The sequence below is a fragment of the Sinocyclocheilus rhinocerous genome, unplaced genomic scaffold (assembly GCF_001515625.1).
Source record: "Sinocyclocheilus rhinocerous isolate Xijiao unplaced genomic scaffold, SAMN03320098_v1.1 scaffold1622, whole genome shotgun sequence".
NCBI classification, from domain to species: domain Eukaryota; kingdom Metazoa; phylum Chordata; class Actinopteri; order Cypriniformes; family Cyprinidae; genus Sinocyclocheilus; species Sinocyclocheilus rhinocerous.
The window spans coordinates 280,535-305,085 of NW_015654513.1; the positions used below are offsets into that span (position 1 = coordinate 280,535).

The 24,551-nt window shown below is 37.2% G+C and overlaps 2 protein-coding genes across 4 annotated transcripts in view; both read right to left on the reverse strand.

Annotated features, from left to right (window-relative positions):
• The window catches only part of LOC107717428 (zinc finger protein 184-like), a 22,393-nt gene extending 6,767 nt beyond the window's left edge, over nucleotides 1–15,626 (reverse strand). Inside the window, exons 1-5 of one of the 3 annotated variants that reach the window (XM_016524166.1) lie at nucleotides 15,542–15,626; nucleotides 12,556–12,719; nucleotides 7,793–9,206; nucleotides 6,033–6,468; nucleotides 903–997 (exon numbers count right to left, since the gene is read on the reverse strand). In XM_016524166.1, the coding sequence (XP_016379652.1) occupies nucleotides 903–997; nucleotides 6,033–6,468; nucleotides 7,793–9,206; nucleotides 12,556–12,717 (2,107 nt within the window). In that variant the 5' untranslated portion in view covers nucleotides 12,718–12,719; nucleotides 15,542–15,626. Of the gene's footprint in view, nucleotides 1–902; nucleotides 998–6,032; nucleotides 6,475–7,792; nucleotides 9,207–12,555; nucleotides 12,723–15,541 lie in introns of all 3 variants that reach the window. The other 2 variants (XM_016524164.1, XM_016524165.1) reach the window with 2 other exon arrangements.
• A 2,675-nt stretch (nucleotides 15,627–18,301) lies between these two features.
• The window catches only part of LOC107717430 (glycogen synthase kinase-3 beta-like), a 16,593-nt gene continuing 10,343 nt past the window's right edge, over nucleotides 18,302–24,551 (reverse strand). The window contains exons 6-10 of the mRNA XM_016524170.1: nucleotides 22,914–23,118; nucleotides 22,735–22,830; nucleotides 21,978–22,164; nucleotides 19,630–19,707; nucleotides 18,302–19,521 (exon numbers count right to left, since the gene is read on the reverse strand). Of these exons, the coding sequence (XP_016379656.1) occupies nucleotides 19,454–19,521; nucleotides 19,630–19,707; nucleotides 21,978–22,164; nucleotides 22,735–22,830; nucleotides 22,914–23,118 (634 nt within the window). The 3' untranslated portion in view covers nucleotides 18,302–19,453. The remainder of the gene's footprint in view (nucleotides 19,522–19,629; nucleotides 19,708–21,977; nucleotides 22,165–22,734; nucleotides 22,831–22,913; nucleotides 23,119–24,551) is intronic.

Genomic DNA, 24,551 nt, shown 5'->3' on the forward strand with positions numbered 1-24,551 from the left:
CTTCCATGAGTGCTGTGTTGTGCCAACAGTGAATCATCCTGAGACCATCCATTTGTGGGGTTGCTTTTCAACCAAGGGAGTGGCCTCTCTCATAATTCTGCCCAAAACGTCCTGCAAGAGCGATTCATGAGCAATTTGGTGATGATCCGTGCATTTTCCAGCGTGATGGAGCACCATGTCACAAAGCAAGAGTGATAAAGAAGTGGCTCGAAGATCATTACATTGAAATTTTGGATCCGTGGCCAGGCAACTTCCCGGATCTCAATCCCATAGAGAACCTGTGGTCAGTCCTCAAAAGGCGAGTGGACAAGCAGAAGCCCACAAATTGTGATCAACTCCAAGAACTATTAAGGCAAGAATGGATCGCCATCAGTCAGGATTTGGCCCAGAAGCTAATATCCAGCATGCCAGAGCGAATTGCAGAGGTTATGAAGAACAAGGGTCAACACTGTAAATACTGACTCATTCTATTTTTTTGCCAATAAAAGCCTTTAAAACTTATGATATGCTTATCGTTGTTTTTCAGTATACCATAGAAACATGTGGAAAAATAATCTACAAATACTGAAGCAGCACACTTTGCAAAACACAAATGTGTATTATATACACTCATACAAATACATAAAATTTTACTGTTATATCTATTTTTTTATTTAATTAAAATACATGCTTCTGTCTGCGACAGTGATATAATGTCTTAGAAATATCTTTATTTGGGGGCTTTTCTAAGCAATAAATGATATGCGCTCAATTAAATTAATGGGCATATTGTTTAATTAATTCGATTACATTTTTAATCAATTGCCAGGCCTAATCCTAATGCATGCATGTAAGAAATAGCATGTGAATGAGAGCTCATAAGGACAAAAGGCTGAGTGTGTAATTGTTTCCTGCAGACTGACCTTGGTGGATGAGAGAGTGGAGGTCCAGCTCTTTGCGTCGTATAAATGCCTCCCCGCACACATTGCAAGGGAAGGGATGGCTGGTGTGTAGGAGTCTAGAACAGCAAAAAACAGAGAGAAAGTGAATAAGAAAGGCTGCACCATGCAATCCCTGGAGCCAATCCAGCAACAATCGCTGTGAGAAAATTCACGTTTGAATTCACCCACATATCATAAGGCACACAGTCATGTACTCGCATAGAGGTATAATTAACATCACCGGTAAATAATGCAGCTTCAACTTTGAGCTAAAGAAACGTTATTAAACTGAGGCGTGCGGGAGAGTGGCAGACTCTATAATGTCTTAAAGCCCACTCGCATGGGATTAAAATCAACAGGGTCCTTCCTAATTATTCCTGACATCAATAATTACTGCTTATATTTACTTTCCAGTCCTGTGGCAATGTGTCATCTTTAACCAGTGCCCTCAGTAAAATGACTGGAGGAAGAAACATAATCCGATTTATTTTTTTTATTATTATTATTGACATTTTAATTAAGAACGCAATTTCAGTAAATTACTGACATATGCTTATTAGTTGTAAACAACCGAACAGTTTATCTGCATTCTGATCTTATTAGCTGTATCACTGCTCTGGAAAATCAAGAAAGTTCAATGGTACCGAGATAATAACTCTGTACAATTGCATCATTATTGTGTTTTACTCCTGTGCCACCGAGCATTATGAGAAATCCAGTAATGAAGGCCCTTGTGAATAGAGTTTCAAATAATTAGATAAGCATTATAATCTCACATAATGTATTATAAAGAGGCATTCTGCAAATCTGGTTATTGAACTTCTTTAGAATTCAGCTTGTTTCAGAGCAAGTAACACCACATTCAATTGTAGTCAATATGCTGATGACACCAAACACAGAGGAAATAACTGCAATCACGTAAGGGAAGCAGTCATATCTCACACTACCATCATTAAGGTACTTAGCAGGAAGAAGCATTCACCCTGTCCCTAAGTGTTTAACTATGCCAAGCATTTCAATCTGAAAATCCATCATGTTTTGATTTTTTTCTGTACTGGAAACATTCACTCTTCTCTACACATTCATTCCTACACATATTTCCTTTGTGGAAAAACAAAGGGAAAAATGTATGTACAATTATACATTTTATTGAACGAGACGTTGAGTCAATGTGTAAATATGTAATTTATGAAACGTGTAAAATATAATTTAAGCAATTCTGTGTGTGTCTTATTTACTTTCATCAAACTGCATGAGGTTATACACCATTTGTGACCCTGGACCACAAAAGCAGTCATAAGTTGCACGGGAAATATTTGTAGCAATAGCCAACAATACATTGTATGGGTCAAAATTATTGATTTTTCTTTTCTTTTTAAAAATCATTAGGATATTAAGTAAAGATCATGTTCCATGAAGATATTGTAAATTTCCTACCGTAAATATATCAAAACTTAATTTTTGATTAGTAATATGCATTGCTAAGAACTTCATTTGGACAACTTTAAAGGCGATTTTCTCCTATCCTAACAAACCATAATCAATGGAAAGCTTATTTATTCAAATATAATTAAAAAAATTGACCCTATGACTGGTTTTGTGGTCCAGAGTCACATTTAAGAGTCTGGGGTCAGTAAGATTTGTAAGTGTTTCTCAAAGAAGTCTCTTATGCTCACAAAAGCTGCATTTTTTGATAAATTCTGTAAAAATAGTAATCTAAATTTATTATTACAAATTAAAATAAACATTTCTTGCTTATTTTTATATATAAAATGTAATTTATTCCTGTGACGCAAAGCTGAATTTTCAGCAGCCATTACTCCAGTCTTCAGTATCACATGATCCTTCAGAAATCATTCTAATATGCTGATTTGGTGCTCAAGTAACATTTCTTATTATTATAAATGTTGCAAAAACTGTTGTGCTGCTTAATATTTATGTGGAAGCTGTAACGCATGTTTTCAAGATTCTTTGGTGCATAGAAAGTTAAAAAGAACAGCATTTATTTGAAATAGAAATATTTTTGTGACAGTATAATTTTACTGTCACCTTTGATCAGTTAAACGCATCCCAGATGAAAAAACTTATACTTTTTTTAAATCTTGAGAAAAGCAAAGCCACATGACAGCAAGACGCCTAACGTCAATGGTGACTGTTTAGCACTCCTGTTTTTATTTCTTCAAGATTTACATTGACTGGATGCCAAAATAAGGTATTGCTAAATACATCGCATGGGAAATCAAATGAGAAATGTCAGAGGCACTTGTTTAATTGATCACTTCTTTTAGAGACTAATCAGACATTTTCCTCATGTTGTACAGTTTGACAGGGCAAGTGTTTCCGGTACAGAAAAACCTGTAGGGACGTTGACCATAACATGGAAGGTCACAAATAGAGCTTGTTAACCAACAGAAACATTCTATGATTAGCCCAGTGTCATCTCAAGTTCTCGCTCAAATGAGGCCCTTTGCTCAGACAGGCAGCAAAAATCGAATTTTTTGGTATATCTGACTCAAACCCATCACACAAAAAATACACGTAATGCTTTCTATGTTTACAGCTGTATACATCATTTTCACTCACTCTTTTGGTACTATACACACAACACTTATCTGTTCTCTCACGCACCTCGTAGTTCAGCACCACAGCGAGATGTCATGATAGACAGGAGGAGAGGCAGTTTTCCGTCCTCTCTTCCCACACTGACAGCTACTTAGAGTTGTTGTTTGAGAAAGTGTGGCATCATGCTGACGCTCATATCATTACTACAACAACCCATGTTGATGCACCGGATACTGACTACACTGTCTGAACAAACGGATCAGATTTCATCACTTGCTAAATGACAGTGCGGACAGTCGCTCCTAAAGATCAGATTTGAAAACCGAATCGGATTTGTGCACAGCGTGAGATTATTATTATTATTATTAAGTTCTCGTCGCCGGCTACTTATACCTTTCCATTTCTATTTACAGTCAGATTGAATATCAATCATCTCTGGGAACAAGCTAAAAAAGGAGGATGAACCTATGTGACTTTCTTACTTCTATGGAACACAAAAGAAGAGATATACAGTGGTGGCCAAAATTATTGTAAGTAAATTAGAACTTAAATGGTTTTAAGTCAGTTATTTCTATCTTTTGCTGTAGTGTATCAGTAGGAAATATCAGTTTACATTTCCAAATATTCATTTTACCATTAATTGTAATAATCCAGTGAGATTTTTTTTGCACAAGGAGTCTGACAACAGCCAGTGCTCCCACACAGAGATCTGATCTGATCATCATCATCCAGTCTGTCTGGAATGACATGAAGAAACAGAACAAACTGAGACGGACTAAATCCAGAAGAACTGTGGCAAAGTCTCCAAGATACTTCAAGAAACCTACCTGCAAAGCTACAGTACTGTTAAAAGTTTAGGCACTTGTGTAAAAATGCTGTAAAAAGATGCTGTCAAAAATAATGTCATAAATAGGTTTTCTTTATCAATTAACTTCTATTAACTAAATTAAATCAACATTTGGTGTGACCATCCTTTGTGTTTAAAGCAGCTTTTGTCCTAGGTGTACTTGCACATAGTTTTTCAGGTAGCTTTGCAGGTAGGTTTCTTGAAGCACCTTGGAGACGTTGCCACAGTTCTTCTGGATTTAGTCTGTCTCAGTTTGTTCTGTTTCTTCATGTCATTCCAGACAGACTGGATGATGATGAGACCAGATCTCAGTATGGAGCACTGGCTGTTGTCAGACTCCTTGTGCAAACAAAAATCTGACTGGATTATTGCAATTAATGGCAAAACGAATGTTTGGAAATGTAAACTGATATTTCCTACTGACACACTACAGCAAAACACAGAAATAAAACAGAAAAATAAAGAATCTGTGATTTGTTCATTCGCTTTAGCTTTTATTTAATTGACAAACGTACAAAGAAAAGATTTCCAAAGTTTTCACTGACTAACGTAAATGTATTTTGTAAATATGAACAAATTTAGTTTTTGACGGCTGCAACACACTACAAAAAAGTTGGGACAGAGGCAAAATAAATTGGAAAAGTTTATAGAATATCCACGTTAAACTGTTTTGAAACAGTTCACAGAAAGCAGGTGAATTGGCAATAGGTCAAGGTATCATGTTTGGGTATAAAAGGAGCATCTCAGTCTTTGCAAGCAAAGCTGGATCATGGATTATCACTTTGTGACAAATTTCACGAGAGAAATGTCAAACAAATCAAAAATCACATTTTGCAATGCAAAATTGCAAAGAATTTTTGTCTTTCACCAAGTACCATACATAATATTGTGAAAAGACTCAGGGAATCCAGAGAAACCACAGCACATGTAGAGCAAGGCAGGGAAACTCAGTTGAATGTGCTTGACCTTTGAGCCCTCAGATGGCATTGCATAAGAAACCGTCATGCTGCGGTGTTAAATATAGCCACACGGGCTCAGGAGTACTTCAGAAAACCGCTATCATTTACCACAGTCTGCTGCTGCATCAAGAAATGCAACTTGAATATCTGTTACTCTAGGAGAAAGCTATACATAAATTCTATGCAGCAATGCTGCCGTATTATCTGGGCCAGAGCTCATCTCAGATAGTAAAAATGACAGTGAAAATGTGTGCTGTACTCGGATGAGTCCACAATTCAACTTGTTTCCGGGAAAAATGGATTTTGAGTTCTCAGTCCTAAAGACCAAAGGGACCATCCAGACTTTCATTAGCGACAGAAGCAAAAGCAAAACGTCTGTCATGGTATGGGGGTGCAGCTGTTGATGTGACACAGTGTTAAACATGCCTCTGTCCCAACTGTTTTTGGAGTGCGTTGCAGCCATCAAAATCAAAATTTGTTCATATTTATAAAATACATTTACGTTGGTCAGTGAAAACTTTGGAAATCTTTTCTTTGTACTTTTGTCAATTAAATAAAAGTTAAAGAGAATTAACAAATCACAGATTCTTGATTTTATTGCATTTTACAAAATGTCCCAACTTCTCTGGAATTGGGGTTGTGTGTGTATATATATATATTTTTTTGTTTTGTTTTGTTTTGTTTTTTTGTTTAGTTTCTGAAAGTGATGATGAATTTAGATTATTGGATGAAACACACACAGACCTGTGACTCTTCAGCTGGGACTCAAACTTGAAGCTGGCTGGGCACTCTGGGCAGATGTGTAGACGCCCATCGCTTGATTGTCCCCTGCCTTTTCCTCTGCCTCTGATCTTGCGTTCCTGGCTTTCACCCCCCTGATGAATCAGCATGTGGCGTTTGAGTGACGTCGGCTGGAAGAAGCGCTTGTCACAGAGGGGACAGTTGAATATGCGGGATCCTCCGTGGGTCAGGTTGTGACGTAGCAGGTTGGACGGAGACGGGAAGCTCTTTTTGCAAATTTTGCAGTTGAAGAGTTTCTCACCTGTGTGCTGGAACACATGCTCACGCAGACGGCTGCGCCGCGTAAAGCCCTGCCCACAATGTGGGCACTCGTGGGGCAGGGCGGTGCGTGACCAGTCGCGGCTCAGCTTGGCGGGAGCCTCAATGGCGCCATCTGCTGCTGCTGCTGCTGACAGAAACACTTTGTTAACAGGAAATCTAAACAAAGGAGACTGTCCATGTAATATTGGATTAATTTGATACATTTCAGGCTTAAATGTTATGAACGTTGTGAAATGCTGATTAAGTAATGAACCATATCACAATCTGTTCAGATAACAGAAACTTGTTACATTTAGCAGGTATTGTTTTCACAAATCAATAAAATGCATCTACCACTTCCATGTACACTACCGTTCAAAAGTTTGGGGTCAGTAATATGTACATGTGTACATATGTTCTTGTGAATCAATAATCAGTCAGATAATACTGCAAAGAATCTTTTTTTTTTAACTTTAAACAAACTTTACTTAACTACTTTTTTCTACTATTAAAATACTATCTGCACAATAGAATTAAATATTTATGATTATTATCATGGTTTCTGATCTTTCTGATCTGATCCTCTGATGTCTTTATAAAGCAGAATGAAACCAAATTTGAAACAAAAACACACTTTTTAAAAAAAATATTCAGTGGACCCCTTGTGGACTCCAGATCCCAATTTGAAAAGCTCTGATTTTGCACAAGACAGAGTTAAGGTTACATTTGGATTAAAAGGCACACACAAAGCTCATACAATCCATAAAGAAGTAATTCATCTGGTACTTTCAGTACTTAAAAATAATTAATCAGTAACTTCACAATTTTGACTTTATGGGATAGTTATAAACTTGAATAACTTTTTTTCTTCTGTGGAACATAAAATCTGACAAAATAAGAAATTTCTCAGAAATGTCTCAGTGTTTTTTTGACCACCCTTATGAAAATTAACCATGGTTTTACTACAAATATAACCAAAAAACTATGGTTACTATTGTTGAACCATGGTATCCACAAATTAACCATGGTTTTGCTACACTAACCAAAGTTTAACCATGGTATTTGTAGTAAAACTGATCAAATCAGAACCATGGTTACTACACGTTAACTACAATAAAACCATGGTTAATTTTCATAAGGGCATACAATGAAAGTCGATAGCAACTAAAACTGTTTGGTTAACTTATCAACATTCTTTAAAATATCTTAATTTATTTTCCACAGAATAAAGAAAGTCATACAGATTTGGAATGACATGAGGGTGAGTAAATGGCAGAACTATTCTTTTATGTATTGTTCAACTTGAGTTACTTTGCAATCTTTTTTCTCAGGTCTGTTTGTGTACCAGAATCATAGAGTTACATTGTCAGTTAGTAAAATGCCCAAAAACCAAAGCAAGTATGGATTTCCTACTTAGTTAGGTCTCTTTGGAATTGTGTTGTGTTGCATGCACTCAGTCTGACCTGGTTGTCCGAGGTTCACGTTGTCTCCATGTTTCACAACAGCTGGAGCTGCAGTAGGGTACAACCTGCCTTTCACTTCACTAGTAGGTGGATCTCCCGCAGCTGTGTTCTTATGCTCCTGGCGATGGTACAGGAACTGTGTGGTGCTCATGAACTCAGCCCCGCACTCTGTGCAGGTGTGCAATGCCGCCTCCAAGCCGTGCTCGGTTCTGCGGTGCTCTGCCAACTCCTGGTCACTGGTGAAAACAGATCCGCACTGATGGCAGAGGAAACTCAGCCCTTCTTTGCTCAAAGAGGGAGCTTCCTCGGGTTCCTTGTCTGTGCTGCTCTTTTCCATCTCCACATCTTCTTGCATCTTATCAACGACCACCTCCATGTCTTCTTCTTGGTTTGCTTCATTCCTCTCCTCCACCATCTCCACGATCTTCTCCACCAAAATCTCTGTGCCTTCCACGGCAGGTTCCTGCTCAGTCTGGAGATCCTCGGATCCTCTCATCCCATCATTGTCCAGCTCAACCTCCACATGTGCTACAGGGGTCTCAGTTATGGTTTGTTCCAGAGTGGTCACCTCCATTAGGCTCTGGCCTTCTCCGGCTGTGGCTAAAAGCAAGAGTCCCTCACCTGGGGCCTCCAGCATGGCTGTGGAAAGCTGAGGAATGGCAGGTTGAGCCTGCTTGGGCTTGTCCTCCACCTCTGAGCGGTGCTGCTTTCGGTGATAGAGGAAAAGAGTGGTGTTGAGGAAGCCCTCTCCGCAAACCGTGCAGCGGTGTATGGCATCCTTCAAGCCGTGCTGAGTCTTGCGGTGAGTCACAAGCTCTGGAACCAGGCTGAAGCTTTGCCCGCACTCCACGCAGAGCAGGCTGGAGGGGGGCTTAGCCTTTTTTTGCCCTCTGCGCCTTGTGGCGGGACTGTTTTCTTCAGCTGAGGACTCCACAGGCACCGTTTCCTGGGAGACTGAAGTCTCCAGAGGTTCTTTGGGGACACTGTTTCTCTGTACGGCCTTAGGCGCCGCTACTCTTTCAGAAACCTCTCCAACTGCCATAAATACCTGGCTAGTGCTCATCATCTTTATTTGAGCCTGCCTTCCCTCTTCTTTCACCTCCATCTGTTCATGTGCATTCTGTGCCTGCTCAGCGTCCTGATATTCTGGCTGGGTAGGAAGCGGTTGGGCTGCTGTTGTAACACTTTCGCCACTCTGCTCTCCTCCAGGTCCCGGGCCCGTCTCAAGGCAACAGCCCATTTTGCGGTGCTGCTGCCACAGTGACAGAGCATCAAAGAGAACCTCACAGTCAGCGCACTGGTACAGAACACGTGGAGCATCCGCCTGAAGAGTTTTCTTGTGTTCTAGCAGAGATGACAGATCAACAGCTGTCTGAGTCTGGATCTGGGGAACTGACAAATCCTGCATCGCCATCTAGTGTGATGAAAGAAAACATTCACATCAAGTACTCTCATGACAAACGATGACAAGTGCAGAGCAAAATAAAAGTTTGGAATTACACTTTGGGTCAATGATATGACGCTCTTTTTTTAAATATATTAGTTTTTGTTTTGTTTTTTAACTGGCACAGCCTGCATCACCACCTGGTGAGATGAAAGAAAACATACACATCAAGGAATCTGATGACAAATGATGACAATTGCAGAGCGAAATAAGTTTGTAATTGCACTTTGGGTCAATGATATGATGCTCTTTTTTTTATATATTCATTTTTCCCCCCCCCAAAAGTTACATAACAATGTTACTCTTACAAACAATTAATTTCATATTTTTTGGGGAGCATAAAGTCCAAAAAGTAAGTCCTGATATCCTAAGGAAACAAAAGGTCTCTTTAAAAGAAATAAAATAATTTTTTGGCATAATCCTTTTATTAGTTATTATTTCATATAATTATTTCTTAGAAAAATATTTTAACTGCTTCACTGCAAGGTCAATATGTCTCTTAAAATATCAGATAATTTGGCTTTTTTGTAACAAGGCAAGTTTGGTTCTGATTGTAATGTCATGTCATGTGATGCAACTCCTCCAAAATTCAATATTGATGAATTAATAATTCATATTTGTAAGAAAGAAATTATATATTTAAAAACATATTTGAAAATAATAAATAAGATTTTCAATGTTATTACATTTATACCTTTCTTCAATTAATTTTGAAAGTCATATGAATTTAAAGAGTACATTACCTACATGAATTTAAAACTAGATGTTTAAAAGATTTTTTACTTCTCTTTATCACTCACATTCTTATTTGTCATTGACCCATTTTCATAAATTATACTTCAGGGAAGCCATTTGTAAAAACTCTATTCTACATTTTTCTAATTTATTTCAGTTTTTTATCATTATTTTAAATATTTCATTTTAACTACTTAAATTGTAAAGTTGTGCTGGAATGTAACATACATTTTAGAATGTCACAGTGTAAAACATGCATAAACATCTGACCATCTGTACAAAGCAGTTCACATGATCAATGCCAATAATGTGCTTATTTGATTATTGATTTGAATTTTTTATATTTATGTAACACTTCATTGTGTTTTTTTTTTTTTTTCTATGTTTAAATTAGATTTAATTCCCAGCTTTTCAGTGTGGACTGTATTTGCTTTTTTTTTTTTGTATTGTATAAGGCCCTTAATATTTTATATACACTGAAAAAGAACAAACAAGTTTTAACTTCTTCCCAACACAGTGACCGAGAGGAAACACCCCTGTGCTGATAGCTCTCACAGAGTGTAAAAACCCACTCAAGGAGTTAGCTCATGTCACACTCAATTCAAGCTAACATTCACTGTTACCAAGGGCACGGCGTGGGGGTCCGTGTTACCGTCATCTGACGCAACCGGCTGCGACATCCAATTGATCTGACATGGCACAAACTGTTTGTGTTCGCCATGCTATCTTTTTTTTTTTAATAGTTTAAGCACCCACTTAAGCCATCTTGATGAGAGGGTATTAAGAGTAGAGAGGATGACTCAGAGAGACAGGGAGGTTTGGCTGAGGACATCCATAAACCGGATGGACAGATGCACTTATGTTGTATCTATTTTAAGCGTGGATGTTTCAAATGAGATAAGAGCAGATGGAGATCTAAAAACAAAGTCAAAGAGGCGATGACACTGTGAACGGACATAACAGGCTGCAGCCTTGTCTCGTCCACCAGCTGATATGGAGCAGCGTTATCATCGCATACTGAAAATGAGGTGAAAAATATTGATATAAAAACATGTATTAAGGGGTCATGAACTGCCTCGGTTTTTTATTTTATACTGCTCTCTGAGGTCCACTTATGATGTTATCAAGATTTTTACATCAAAAACATAATTTAGAAGTAATAATTAACACTACATGCGCAAATTGGTGAGCAGGGCTAAACAGGCAGCGATGTAGAAGCAGGCGTTGATCTTCTCCTGAGGAGGCGGTGCTTATCCACACTATTACATCATAGAGTTTTACATTCCACAAGTACATTCCAGTCGTTTTGGCAGACTGCCTTCAATATAATCTGTTTTTAGACTAACAAGTAAGTTTTGAGGATGTTTTTATAATACAGTGACCTATTTGTCAAAGGATCAAGGGAATTTTGGTTTCTCAGTTCATGACCCCTTTAAAGTAACTGATGCAAAATAAACAAAACCCAACTTAAAACAAACTTGTGACATGTCTGTCAATACTCTATCACCTGCCTCTGTTTAAAAGAAAGCTGTAAGTTCATTTGTCCCCACTTTAAAGTGTATTTTGCGCATTCATTTTCAAAATTACGTTTCACAACGAAATGACATTTCTAGTTAAACAGATTTATATGTGAGCATCGATCCTTGCAATTAAATCTCTGCATTGCTAGTATTCATACTTAAGTCTGCACTTATTCATTGCATTTAAAAGCCTGTTTAAAAAACTAAATGAATGAAAAAATTTGAAATATACGCCTACATATAATGCCCATTAAATGAAAACGGAACAGTGACATATCCATTTCTAAATACCTACCTAAATACTTAACTTTTATATTTCCATTTCTAAATACCTAAAACCTTTAGATACCTTTATATGGAGAAATAGTTCAATAGTTCTGTGGGAGGCTTCGTCCATGACCATGCAAAAATGAAAAGGCACATTTTCTCATTTGATTCACCTTTTTCTGAGTGGTGATTTGCTACTTGTTTAAAAAGCAGTAAGAAAGAAAATGTCTTTTTCAGCTGTGACTAATAACTAGCTTGAAGAGAGCTACTCCAATCATTATAAAAACAGTCAAGCATTCATTCAAACTTGACTGTTTTTATAACAACTAGAGTAAAAGTGCATCAACATCAGAGCGTAAAAGACAGAATCCCAAGTGCCTCATTTCCCCCCTGTAGTGAAGAGGCAAATTAGGAGTTGCGTAAAAAACCCATCCGCTTACAAAATTATCCTTTTACATTTCAGCTCACCATTCAGGATTACTGGAAGCTGCTCTTCAAATTTTCTAGTCTATTTTGGATAATTATAGTTACGAGTTCAAGGGGTATTATTAAGGGAATAAAATAGATTACATTTTTCACGGGCTTTCAGGAGCTGCATGTTAATGCTCCCCATTTAGAGATAATGTTGAGTAACACCACAAAGAAAAATTTGCTTTTTTTTAATGAAAAGGAATTTGACAGATCCATCTCACGTGACTCTTAGGAAAAAGATGACTTCCTGTGAGTTTTATCAGAAAGATCAAGTATTGAAGTAGTTTAGGGGTGAACTGTGTATGCTGGTAGATATGTGTCTATACCTGTGGCAGACCGGCGGCGGCGGCTGCAGCCTCGATTGGTGTCTCATTGGGCAGGAGTTGTGGATTCTCCGCAGTGCAGGTCATCTGATGCGCAAGCACTTCCTCTAGTGTGGGAAACTCCCGATAACAGGGAAAGCACATGTACACTGAAGAGGACTCCATGGCTGCTTAAAACACACAAGAATATCTTTAAGTAAAGCAATAATACAAGTTTACATTTGATTAAGGGTAAAAAGGTTTGACTCCAATAACAGCGGCCTCTTTTGATGCAACAGAATGTACAACTACAAATACATTGCAGCAATCCTACTCGCACTCCCACTGGACCCTTTCAAATAAAGACAAATTTAAAAATATCTAGCACTTAACATTCATTTAACAAAAAGAGGTAAAGGGGACTGTTAGATGCATACCTTTTTATATTATTTTATTTTTTGTCATAGTCTTCATTTGTTTAATTTAATTTATTTATTTTACAAGGATTAGGCCTAAGGGTTTTTTGACCTATACTAAAAGCTTATGGCCGTTTTTATTATTTTATAGATAGTTTTATTTTTTTTAACGATTAATCCTTTTATTCAGCCATGAATTAAATTTATCAAAAATGGCAGTAAAAAAAAATAAATGTACAAAGTTACAAAAGATTTCTATTTCAGAACTTTTTTTCTGAGCTTCCTATTCTTCAAAAATCCTTAAAAATATACATATCATGGTAATAAGAAGAAATGTTTCTTGAATATTAGAATGATATCTGAAGGATCATGTTACACTTAAGACTGGAGTAATGACTACTGAAAATTCAGCTTTGCCAACACAGGAATAAACTCTTCAAAATATATTCAAATAGAAAAGAGTTATTTTATGTAATAATATTTCACAATATTACTATTTGTATTGTATTTGTGATCAAATAAATGCAGCCTTGATGAGCATAAGAGACTTAAAAAAAAAAAAAAAAAAATCTAACTGCCCCTAAACCTTTACAGTAGTGGAGCTCAAAAAAAAAATTTAACTTGATGAGCATAAGAGACTTAAAAAAAAAAAAAAAAAAATCTAACTGACCCTAAACCTTTACAGTAGTGTAGCTCAAAAAAAAAATTTAAAAAGAAAAGACAACTATGTCAAAAAAAAAAAAAAAGCCTTTAATGACAAATATTTAGAACTATGAAACTGAAGCATTGATGAGTGCGGATCTTTTTGGGCTGATTCAGGCTGCATGCTACACCTCCATGAAGTGACAGACAGGAAGAGGATGGATGGAAATGCTTTAAGGAAGACAGGAGGATGAGTGTGAAATAACAGATATTCCATGGCAGATGGCAAGTGAAATGTCCTTACAGCATGTTATCAGTGTTAACATGAGGGGGCTGAGTGCTACATGACGTGCAAACTGTGGCAAAACAAAGCCACACTCATTAGTTTCACTCCGCATTATTTGTCAAGACGGCACAAAAGACCAAATAATTACAGCTGAAATGTCACAAAACAAGCTTAAATATGACTCTGTCAGGTTCATCCTGGCAATCACAAACATACAATTTAAATGTTAAACAGAAGCAAAGCTGAACATAGCCTAAATGTATGCAAACACAACAAAATATGGATATAAAATGATTCCTCCTTTTACTGGAAGGCAATATTTTATGTCAGTATATAATATGGTTCACATGGCTTATTTATTTAGTAATACTTACAGATTATTTGTCTTAAATATTCACACTTTTCTTTATAAGAAGCTACTGGTTCTTCAATATCAGGTCAACAATATTAAAAAATGCATCGGGTAGGTCGCTAAACAGATCACATGTAAATAAAGTTTTAAATATGTTTGAATTATTTAATTATATATAATAATTACTGTGTTATATACAGCTTAAATTGTAACAGAAGTGCATTTAAACTAAAATATTTTTACTGTTGTTATTTATATTGCATATTATATTTTGTCACCAATATTCACACATTTTTACATAAGTATTTGTCGGTTCCTCATCATTGTCATGATTGTCAAAAATACCATTATAAATGCCATCAAACCAGAAGAGTATCACAAAACAATGGCAATATGTTACTGTGTGCATAACAGGAAACAACTGTATTCATTAAGTTGCTTTTAAATAAAATTATTTTAAAAAGTTTCATATTTAATATTGTGCTGTAATTAATCTTATATATATATATATATTTATTTATTTATTTATATAACTTTCTACATTACTAAAAATATTAGTTTTTTTTAATTATCATGCTTATTGTGTTTTTATAGTTTCGTCCAAAAATTATTCATTAATGCCATCAAGGCATTATTGTCAAAACGCAGACATAAAATGATTAAGAACGGTTTCGCATATCGGTCATATGACACTTACAAACAAACGTTTCTGTCATAAAACAACCGATATTGATAACCCTTTAGATTTTCAGTTATAATGATCATCCACTAATAACTATGTCTGCAGCAAACACCAAAATCGGTTAATAAGCTACATGAGTTTATCTATTGCACCAAAAATGTGTTAGTTGGAGGATCTGCAGGGACAGCAGAATGATCACAGCGCCACTCAGAAGCTGCGCCAGACAGGCTAATAAGCTAACACCAGTTAGCCAATCAACAGCCTCAACTAGCGGGCTCTGCTAGCATTAAGGATACACCAACTTCCTTTTACTGAACGATGGTAAATATGCGAGAAATATATTTACAGAGCCACAATCATTGGTTTATTGATAGTTATATGTTCAAAGTGCAGCCACTATGGGTGCTTGGTCGCGCTCAAATACACAGCGCAAGCGAGAGAGAAGCGCCGAAGAAGGGCAGCACGCGCTTCTTCGGTGGTAGTTTGGCGGAATCCGCCCGTTCGCGAAGGGCGAATGTCTCCCCCAGTCGAGTCTCCGAGACGACAGCTACTGTTAAATTACAGAAACTGTAGATAACCTTGGATTAGTCGCAAAAAAACATTGCTCCGGTAGGATAAAATAAACAACTCACCGATTATGGCCTTCTCCTATCGTAACTGTCAGAAATGTTATTTGGAACGTCTCAACAAAACGCGACCTCATTGGTCCGCAGCACTTTTCAAGTCCGCCAATAGAATTCCCCTGAAGTCAAGCGTACTTGCCAAAATACGTCATCTAGGACTCTGCAGGTTCAACATCAGTGAGAGAGGAAAATATCAAAATCTATGACTATTTTAATTGGATATTGAAAATTATCGAAAAATAAAGTATATTCACTGAACAAAAATAAAGTATATTCATTGAACAGAAATTAATTCTTAGGCTATACATTTTGTTGCCTACATCGGTTTTTCCCGAATGTTTTGGACGTCTCTAACTGTATGCAACCATTGTTTTGTTTTTTTATACAAACCGAGTTGCATGGTTTAGGACATCATAACATTGATTACAATAGTATTATTTGCTTTATCATACCGTTCATAAACAAGATTCAACGATATAGATCTGCTTTGAATGTCATTAGAAACAAAAAAATAAGACGTGTAATTTTACTATTGAACTTATTTTATTCATTTGACATTTTTGACATGAGATTAAAATAATTTAAAAATCAGTAATGAAACAAAATCTGATTAAAATTAAATGAAAATAATTTCATAATCACATTGAACCCTTTTAGTTATAAGCTTCAAAGTTTATAGCCACTTACAGAGGCTTTGTAACAGAAAAGCTGTTGCTGTTATGACGTTAAAGAAATGAAACTTGTTCATTAATGACAATCACATATGTATAGGCCTGTATTAGATGGAAAAGGTTTAAAGTCCTTTAGTCAAATATCAATTGACAATCAAGTCAATGTTTCATTAATAGGCCTATGCCATATATTAGGCGTACATAATCCATTTAGCTTACATACACCAGTTCAAAATCTTATAATAAATCATTTTTTTCATCACCTGTGAGTCTAAAAGCTAGGGTGCTTTGCAATTCTTTGTTCAGACAAAAGAATTTCGAGTTAATGAGTGGCTGAGACTACAGAATTTATAAAGTTGCTGTAAGTTCAAGTCAGAAAGAAAGGTGACCGGATATCTGCCTGTCTGAAACAAACACTCCATCAGTATTCAGTGTATGACGGCTCAGTGGCTTATAGAGTAATCAAACTTATGCCAAAGGACTTGAGCTGAGGTCTCTGTCTCCTCTAATGAAAAAGTAAGGTTATATTATTTCTAGAGTGAATAAAGAAGTGGCCACAAATGTTAGGCCTATTTTTTTTTTTGTCATACAGTTGTAATGACTGCACACCATATTGTAAAAAATGTGAATTACTTAATGAAAAGCAATGGACAAAAGACAGTAGGGTTACACCGTTTTGTTTGTTTGTTTTTTTTAAAGAAAAATTTAACATTTATATTTGTTGACTTGAAGAAAAATGAATGCAGTAAGTGAGATAAGACTGAAAATGATTATAAGGTCAAATCAACACAAACATTAACATTTTTTCTTCATGATTTAATTTCTTATCGCCACCCTCTAATCTGTACTAATTTACAAATGTTAATACATAATCAGAGAGTGAATAGAGGACAACAGAGAGATCCAGAACCTCCTGATTGGCTTTTGTGGTCAGGGGCTTTTCAGTGCACTGTGATCAGTCTAAACAGTCTAAACACATAGTTGTGCTGAATTGAAAGTCTACTCAGAATTGAGCATCTGGTGCCATTATTCTTTGAATGTCAGGCAATGCAAATGTCCTACAATCATACAAATGCAATAAGGCATTTCAAATTCTGACCCTCAGCTGAAGCAGTGAGTTAAGAGGAAAATAAAGCAACTGAATTTTGAAGGATGTTCAGATTCTGAATCCACGAGGACCCCCACTGGTGATCAAAAACACTGGTCTCTCCAACCCTGTTGATCTCTAGAGCATTTCGATGTTCCTTCCCTTTAACAAACACCTAAACATTTTTTATTGCATTTTTTAACCTTTAACAAATGCAGGGTATCTGCATGTTTAAGACAACAAAGTTGAAAACAATAGGAGTATTAATGCCAATTATTAAAACAATATGGTTAAAATACAGTATTATTATTGTAAATTGCATTCTTGCTGAAAAAAGTATTAATTTTTCAAACCTACTTTGTTTTTAATTAATTTTTTTAATAAAAGGTGTTTTCAGGCAACAAATATACTAATTAATTTGAGCCTTTTGAATATCTGTCCATTAAATTAAAGACCTCCAAATTGTTTTATCCATTTTTTATGCCATTTTAAATATTGAACATTTTTTATGGCCTTTTACTGTTCAAAAATGTATCAAAAATTGGATAATCCATGGTAAATAAACAATTTAACCCACAGAGACATTTTATAACTTTATTAATGAGTTTATTATTTATACCAACAAACAAAAACATTGTTTATCTCTCCCTCTCTCTCCCTTTAACCGTTCATCTTTTCACTGATGGGCCGAGCAGCCTGTGTGTGGTAGTGTGTACCTGCCCTTTCCAGAACATTCCGTCAGACAATATTCCAGAGTTTGAGATATGAACGTTACACCAAATGACATCACACACACAAACCCCTCCCCCATCAGATTGTTAAAAACAGAATCAGACAGCAATACAATAAATAAAAGGATCAAAATTAACACTGATGAGGAGGGGGAAGGGCAGGCAGGCGGGCGGGCGGATGAGGAGAGAGAGTAAGAGAAAGAGACCGAGATATCAGGTAAAAACAAAATTTTGTTCAGTTTTGTCTTTCTCCCCGGACGCAGGGAGAGGCTGGATGAAATGTTATATACAGTTGTATGATGAAGGGATAAGAGGAAAGAGGGAGGGAGGGCGGGCAGGCGAGAGAGAGAGAGAAAGAGATAAAGAGACCAAGAAAGGCTGGTTTCTGCTCATTCCAGCACTGCTCCACTAGAAGAAAAATCTAATTTCAAGGACAACAGAATAACAATAACAAAAATAACAAAATAAAAGGTACATGGCATTTACATATTAGCAATGAGAGGAGGAGAAGATAGGAAGGATGGAAGAAGGGAAAGACAAACAGCTCCAGTCTCATTTGCTAAGTGTTCATGGTGTGTGTGTGTGGGCTCATGCATCAACGTGTCTTTTAGATGAACATCAGCTAAATCCACATTTAACGGGCATGCCGATGTATATAAACACACACATGGCATAGACTCCATAATGTACAACAGAAAAGCTAACACAGCTAGTGATGGGACTGACCTACCAGCTATGTGTGTGTGTGTGTGTGCGCATGCACAAAAAAAACCGAACAAAAGTGAGAACGTTTTACAATGAAACTGACAAAAAAACCCAGATAAACCTTGTCTCGACTTCTCCAAATACTCTCCTTAAAAGAAATTAAAACAAAAAGTGTGCAATGATTTCTTAAAATCGACATTCGCACATAAAGACACCCATTTTCATCTCTGCAAAGAGAAAGAGCACATCCTGACACACAGACACTGACATCTCACGCTCACCGCTTCATAAAACCCATCCTAAAGAAAGCTAAAACGTATCACTTTAAGAGCAAAATTAAATTTAAATGAGCTCGACATATTGTTTAAAAGTCAAATGGAAGGTACCAGAGGCAGAGAGCAGAAACTGTGCGGTGCTCTTCATGCCACTAGAAGGGAGCACATGTGCCCTAAGCGGCCCTTCCCAGTCTTTAAACCGAAACATGACAATCATCATGCTAAATTTAAATCCTGTGATGATTGACGTCATTAATCTGGGCATCACACACTTCTTTCATCATGACGACACATAACACGAGGTGACGAGTGTGCGTGCTTGTGTGTTTGTGAGAGAGAGAGCGTGTGAGAGAGAGAGACTGTTTGGAGCTGCTTTTGGGAAGGAGAGAGGAATGAGAAAGAAGGGATGAGGAGAGAGGGGTGATAACGTCACAGAAATGCCAAGGGAACAATTAGGTGTTGTTGCTCAGGGGTCCCGGTGCTGAGCTAGACTGGGCTGGACCGTCTGAACCGCTGCCCTCTGTGAAGACACACACACGCATGGAGTTAAAATAACACAGGACATGTGGATTCACAAATGCATACGGACTGACAGGAAGGGTATTTGGTATGTGTGTGCGATCAGTACCGTGTGAGGCAGGTGTCGTCTGCGAGCGAGCATGGGGAGGAATGAGAATGGAGTTCAACTGTGGTTGGATAGACAGCTCTGCAGGGGGGAGAAAGACAAAGAATTAGCCATCAATATCTAAACGTGTCAAAACCTTAAATAGCTTTTTACTTGCGTCATAGGATGTGAAAGTCGTCTCAAATTACAAGCAGTAGAATTATTACCTTCTAAGTTTCCTAAAAGCCAAAGTTCGATGCATAGGTTGCGACAAGCTCAAGAAAAAAAGGTGATTAACAAAATGTACCATTTTACACCCACTATTTGCAGAGCTTCAGACCAAAAAATGGACTAGGGAACCACTGGCTCTTAAAATTACACCTTTTTTAGCTGGCAGATTACAGAATCACACAATATAGATGGCACTGACATTTTTGCTTAAGCTCACTTTTCCAGATTCATCGTGAGGATCTATTACAGTGGGGAAAGATTCAAATGGCAATGCATTAAATCATAAAGTTTTGAGAATTGCACGCAGGATCGCCATCTGAGGGGAGACGAGACAACAACAACGGCATGGTGCAGGTACTTGATTTGCTGTAGTTAGTAAACTTTATTTAACATAACAGCCATTTATGCACAAATTAGATGCATTACATAAATGCCTGATATGTAGTTTATGCAGCTTGGCTCTAAGAAATAGAGACCAACTCATGGAGTCATGTAAAATAATCCGTCAAGTCCTGTCCCGATAAAGACGCAACTTTGCCTGAATTAAATAATATGCAGCCATGAATGAACGCATGTTGGAAATAAAAGTGCTGAATTTAATTCTCTCTCTGTTGTCTATATGCTCGGAGTCACGTAAGATCTTTTTTTTTGTTGTTATATTTCCACCGTATCGGTTATAAAAATTCTATATCGGTCGATCACTAATTCTAATATGCTGGTTTGGTGCTCAAGAAACATTTATTATTATCAAATGTTAAAAACAGTTTTGCTTTATATTTTTGTGGAAACTTATTTTTTTTTAGGATTCTTTGATAAAAAGAAAGTTCAAAAGAACAGCATCTGTTGTTGTGAATAAAAGTTCATTTCTTTACAAAAAAAAAATATTGACCCAAAATGTTTGAATACTAATGTATATAGTAATTCTAATTCAAAATCGAATTGATCAAGAAAGATTTATTTCAGTTTAAATGCAGTAATCAGAAATATAGTTTAATCAGATTAGTGCTTTGCTAATCGGGTTGTTTCTGTTGGTGTGCAAGAATGAAAATTGCAAGCTGCTATGATGTTCAAATCGTGAATTAATTACTTACGAACTGGTTAAAATTATGCTCAAGCTTCAATCTAACACACTTATTCACCGAGCAGAGTCATTTTTGATGAACCAAAAACCATTGGTCTGCTGTGTTTACTTTTAGGTTCATTAGACTTAAATCAGTCTAATTACTGACTGGTTGTTCATTTGACAAAGTGTAGTTAAGTTAAAGACACGCTCACTTTACAGTAATGAATAGTATACTAAATTAAAAAAGGTAACAAATTTTTTTTAGCATATATAAGGCCAAGCTGTAAGGCTAAAATAAGCAATGTTTAACCTTTTTTTTTTCTTTAAGGAACATCAATAGTGCCAGCATCAATTTGGAACTAAATCCTTTTTTTGCATGCAACTAGGGATGCACCGATACGGAGCTCGTGTACTCGTACTCGTTAAAATGCCCCGATACCACACAGCATGTGATAAGTGCCATATTCAGACAAAGAAACATCGACAACAGACAGCAGAATGGAGTTATTAGAGATTAAAGATGTCTACGAAGTAGTGTTGTCAAAAGACCCGGTACTTCGGTACCAAGTCGGTACAAAAAAAATGAAAACGTTACGGTACCAGGTTTTTTTAAGTACCGGTGGTACCGAGTACCCGGTCAACCCGGTTCTTGATGCGCTATCCGAAAGGCAACTGGGAAAAAGTGGTATCGGTGCATCCCTACATGCAACCACTCTATTCACATTCTGATTGTGTTGCTATTTTTTAGCTGCTTATTAGAATTTTCACTTCTGAAACAACAATGTGTGTCAGGCACATTTCTTGTGCTAAGTTTTGTAAATGCTTTTTATATTATTTTCTTTAAAGAACACCTCAGATCAGACACACCAAAACACACTTTGGGTAAAATACTGTCACAGGCATTAGACAAAATTAGCTCTTTAGATACAAGTACCGCCTCAACATACTAAACCGTAAGAGTTTTTCTAATGTGTGCAAGATAAAAAGACAAAAATATAGAAAGAGAATGCATGAGCCTCCGATTAATCCGACGTGGCTGAATCTGAATAGAAGTGGCAGTTCTTTCAGTTCAACTCACCCACAGGGCTGAAGTTGAAGAGTTGGGGAAGTTCTCGGCCATTAGGCAGACGGGCATTCGGCTGACGCAGCTCATCAAAGAAGGCATGTGCACAGGCCTCCAGTGGAGAAAGCCGCGTCACCGGTGTGTACTCCAACAGACGAGAACACAATGAGATGGCTTCAGGAGGGGTCCTCGGCTTAAACACCTAACAAACGCACAGAATCACAGAGAAATGTCGCATCTGACAAGCTTAAAAATGAAAGACCAGTTTAAAAATGAATCGGCCTAAACCGTTTTAGAGGGCCAAAATCATTGACCGGAACAGTGGCGTTAATCTAGCGCTGATCAAATGGCATGTTTTGACTCTGTCAGCATCTATTTCATGCAAACTTTGCAATTTGGATAAACCACAGGTAAACATGTCAGCTTTGTGGACACGACGGCTGGTACGACAATATTGAGTTAAATCTATCTTCAATTTAATGAAACATTATTGTTTAGTCTATGTTTTTTTCAGTTGATGTATGAACAAAACTTCACTAAACTGCATTATGTGCAATATAGATGTTTAAATGTAACTCAGTTGTAATTTGAAGTGTTCATTATTAAATACATTTGATTAATAAACCCTATTTTTATTTTTGGTTTTCAGCTAAATGAAAATTTTTGTTACCAAAGTTATTTCGGAGCATCACTAGCTTACCCTTCTATAAAGTCCTAAAATGTTTCTTTCTGTCAGATAACCGTAAACTATCACAGCAACAGGTGCTTTTACCTTCGTCCAAGGGTGTGCTTTGATCTGTGGGAATTTAAACTCTGTGTAGTTGGGGTTCATCTCTCGGATCTGTTCTCTTGTCGGGGTCCCCAAAACCTGCAGAGGTTGGACAGAGTGAGAATTAAGACTTGTGTCTATGCTTACTCTTCAAAATACAGCAATGTAGATCTTCCACTCACCTTGATGATCTCCACTAGCTGGTCCACTCCACTGTCACCGGGGAATATTGGCTGTCCCAGAAGCAGCTCTGCTAATACACAGCCAGCTGACCAGATATCAATGTTGGATGTGTAATCCGTGGCTCCAAATATTAGCTCGGGAGCGCGGTAATACCGCGAACAGATGTATGACACATTGGGCTCCCCACGAATTAACTGTTTTGCACTGTGGAGATCACACAATAGAGGGTTATAAAAATCTTATCAAAAATACACACATGTATACAGTGGGCTGCATATGAAGATGTACAATTGGCAATCTTTTCACATAATTTCTGAAATAGAGTTGAATTAAGAATAATTTTGGAATCAGACCAAGGTTCTACGAATCTAAATCAAATTTCAAGATTCCCACCGCAGGACACAAATGCACACAAGTTTGACACACAGGCCAAAACTTTCTGTTACTAGGCAGATTGTAGTGTAAATGCCCCAATATACTTCAAGCATAAACGAAGAATGAACTAGTGTGAAATCATTTCAAACTAAATCAGAACAAAAAGTTCATTTGCAGTTTGTTTTGGAGTTGCCACCTTTGAACTACCATTTCCCATTTTGTTATTGAGGGGTAAGCACATATTTACATATTCACATAAATTATGATCTCAAACAGTTAAAGGGATAGTTCACCCAAAAATTTAAATTCTGTCATTAATTACTCACCCTCATGTCATTCCAAACCCGTAAGACCTTCGTTTATCTTTGGAACACAAATTAAGATATTTTTGATGCATTCTGAGAGCTCTCTGACCCTCCCATAGACAGCAATGTAATTAACACGATCAATGTCCAGAAACGTAGCAAGGAGATCGGTAAAATAATCCATGTGACATCAGGGGTTCAACCGTAATTTTACAAAGCTAAGAGAATACTTTTTGTACGCAAAGAAAACAGAAATAACGACTTTATTAAATAATTCGTCGTCTTCGCGTCACCCTAGCCCCATTTTGGAGAGTATCCACTGAACGTAAACAGCGTATGCTGTTCTGTGTCAGTCGCACCACAAGGATACGTTGTTTTCGTTCAAATCAAAGTGTAAATAAACGTAGAAAACGTATCCGCGTGGTGCAGCTGACACAGAACAGCATACGCTGTTTACATTTACGAAGGGGGCAGTCGTGGCCTAATGGATAGAGAGTCGGACTTGTAACCCGAAGGTCACGGGTTCGAGTCTCTGGTCCGGCAGGGATTGTAGGTGGGGGGAGTGAATAACCAGCGCTCTCTCCACCTTCAATTCCCACGGAGCAAGGCAGGCTGCCCACTGCTCTGGGTGTGTGTTCACGTTGTGTGTGCGCTAGGGTTGCAAAAAGGTCAAAAAGGTGCAGTACATTTCGGAAATATTCCAGAAATTTTGGAAACTTTCCAGGATTTTTTGGAATATTCCAGGGATTTTTGGAAAGTTTCCAGAAATTTTCCACCCCCTTGCAACCCTAGTGTGCGCGTGTTTGTTCAGTACTCACTGTTGTTTGTGTGCACTTGGATGGGTTAAATGCAGAGCACAAATTCCACAAATTCCACACCGTCCTTTCCATTCCTTTCCTTAATTTGTGTTCTGAAGATGAACGGAGGTCTTACGGGTTTAGAACAACATGAGGATGA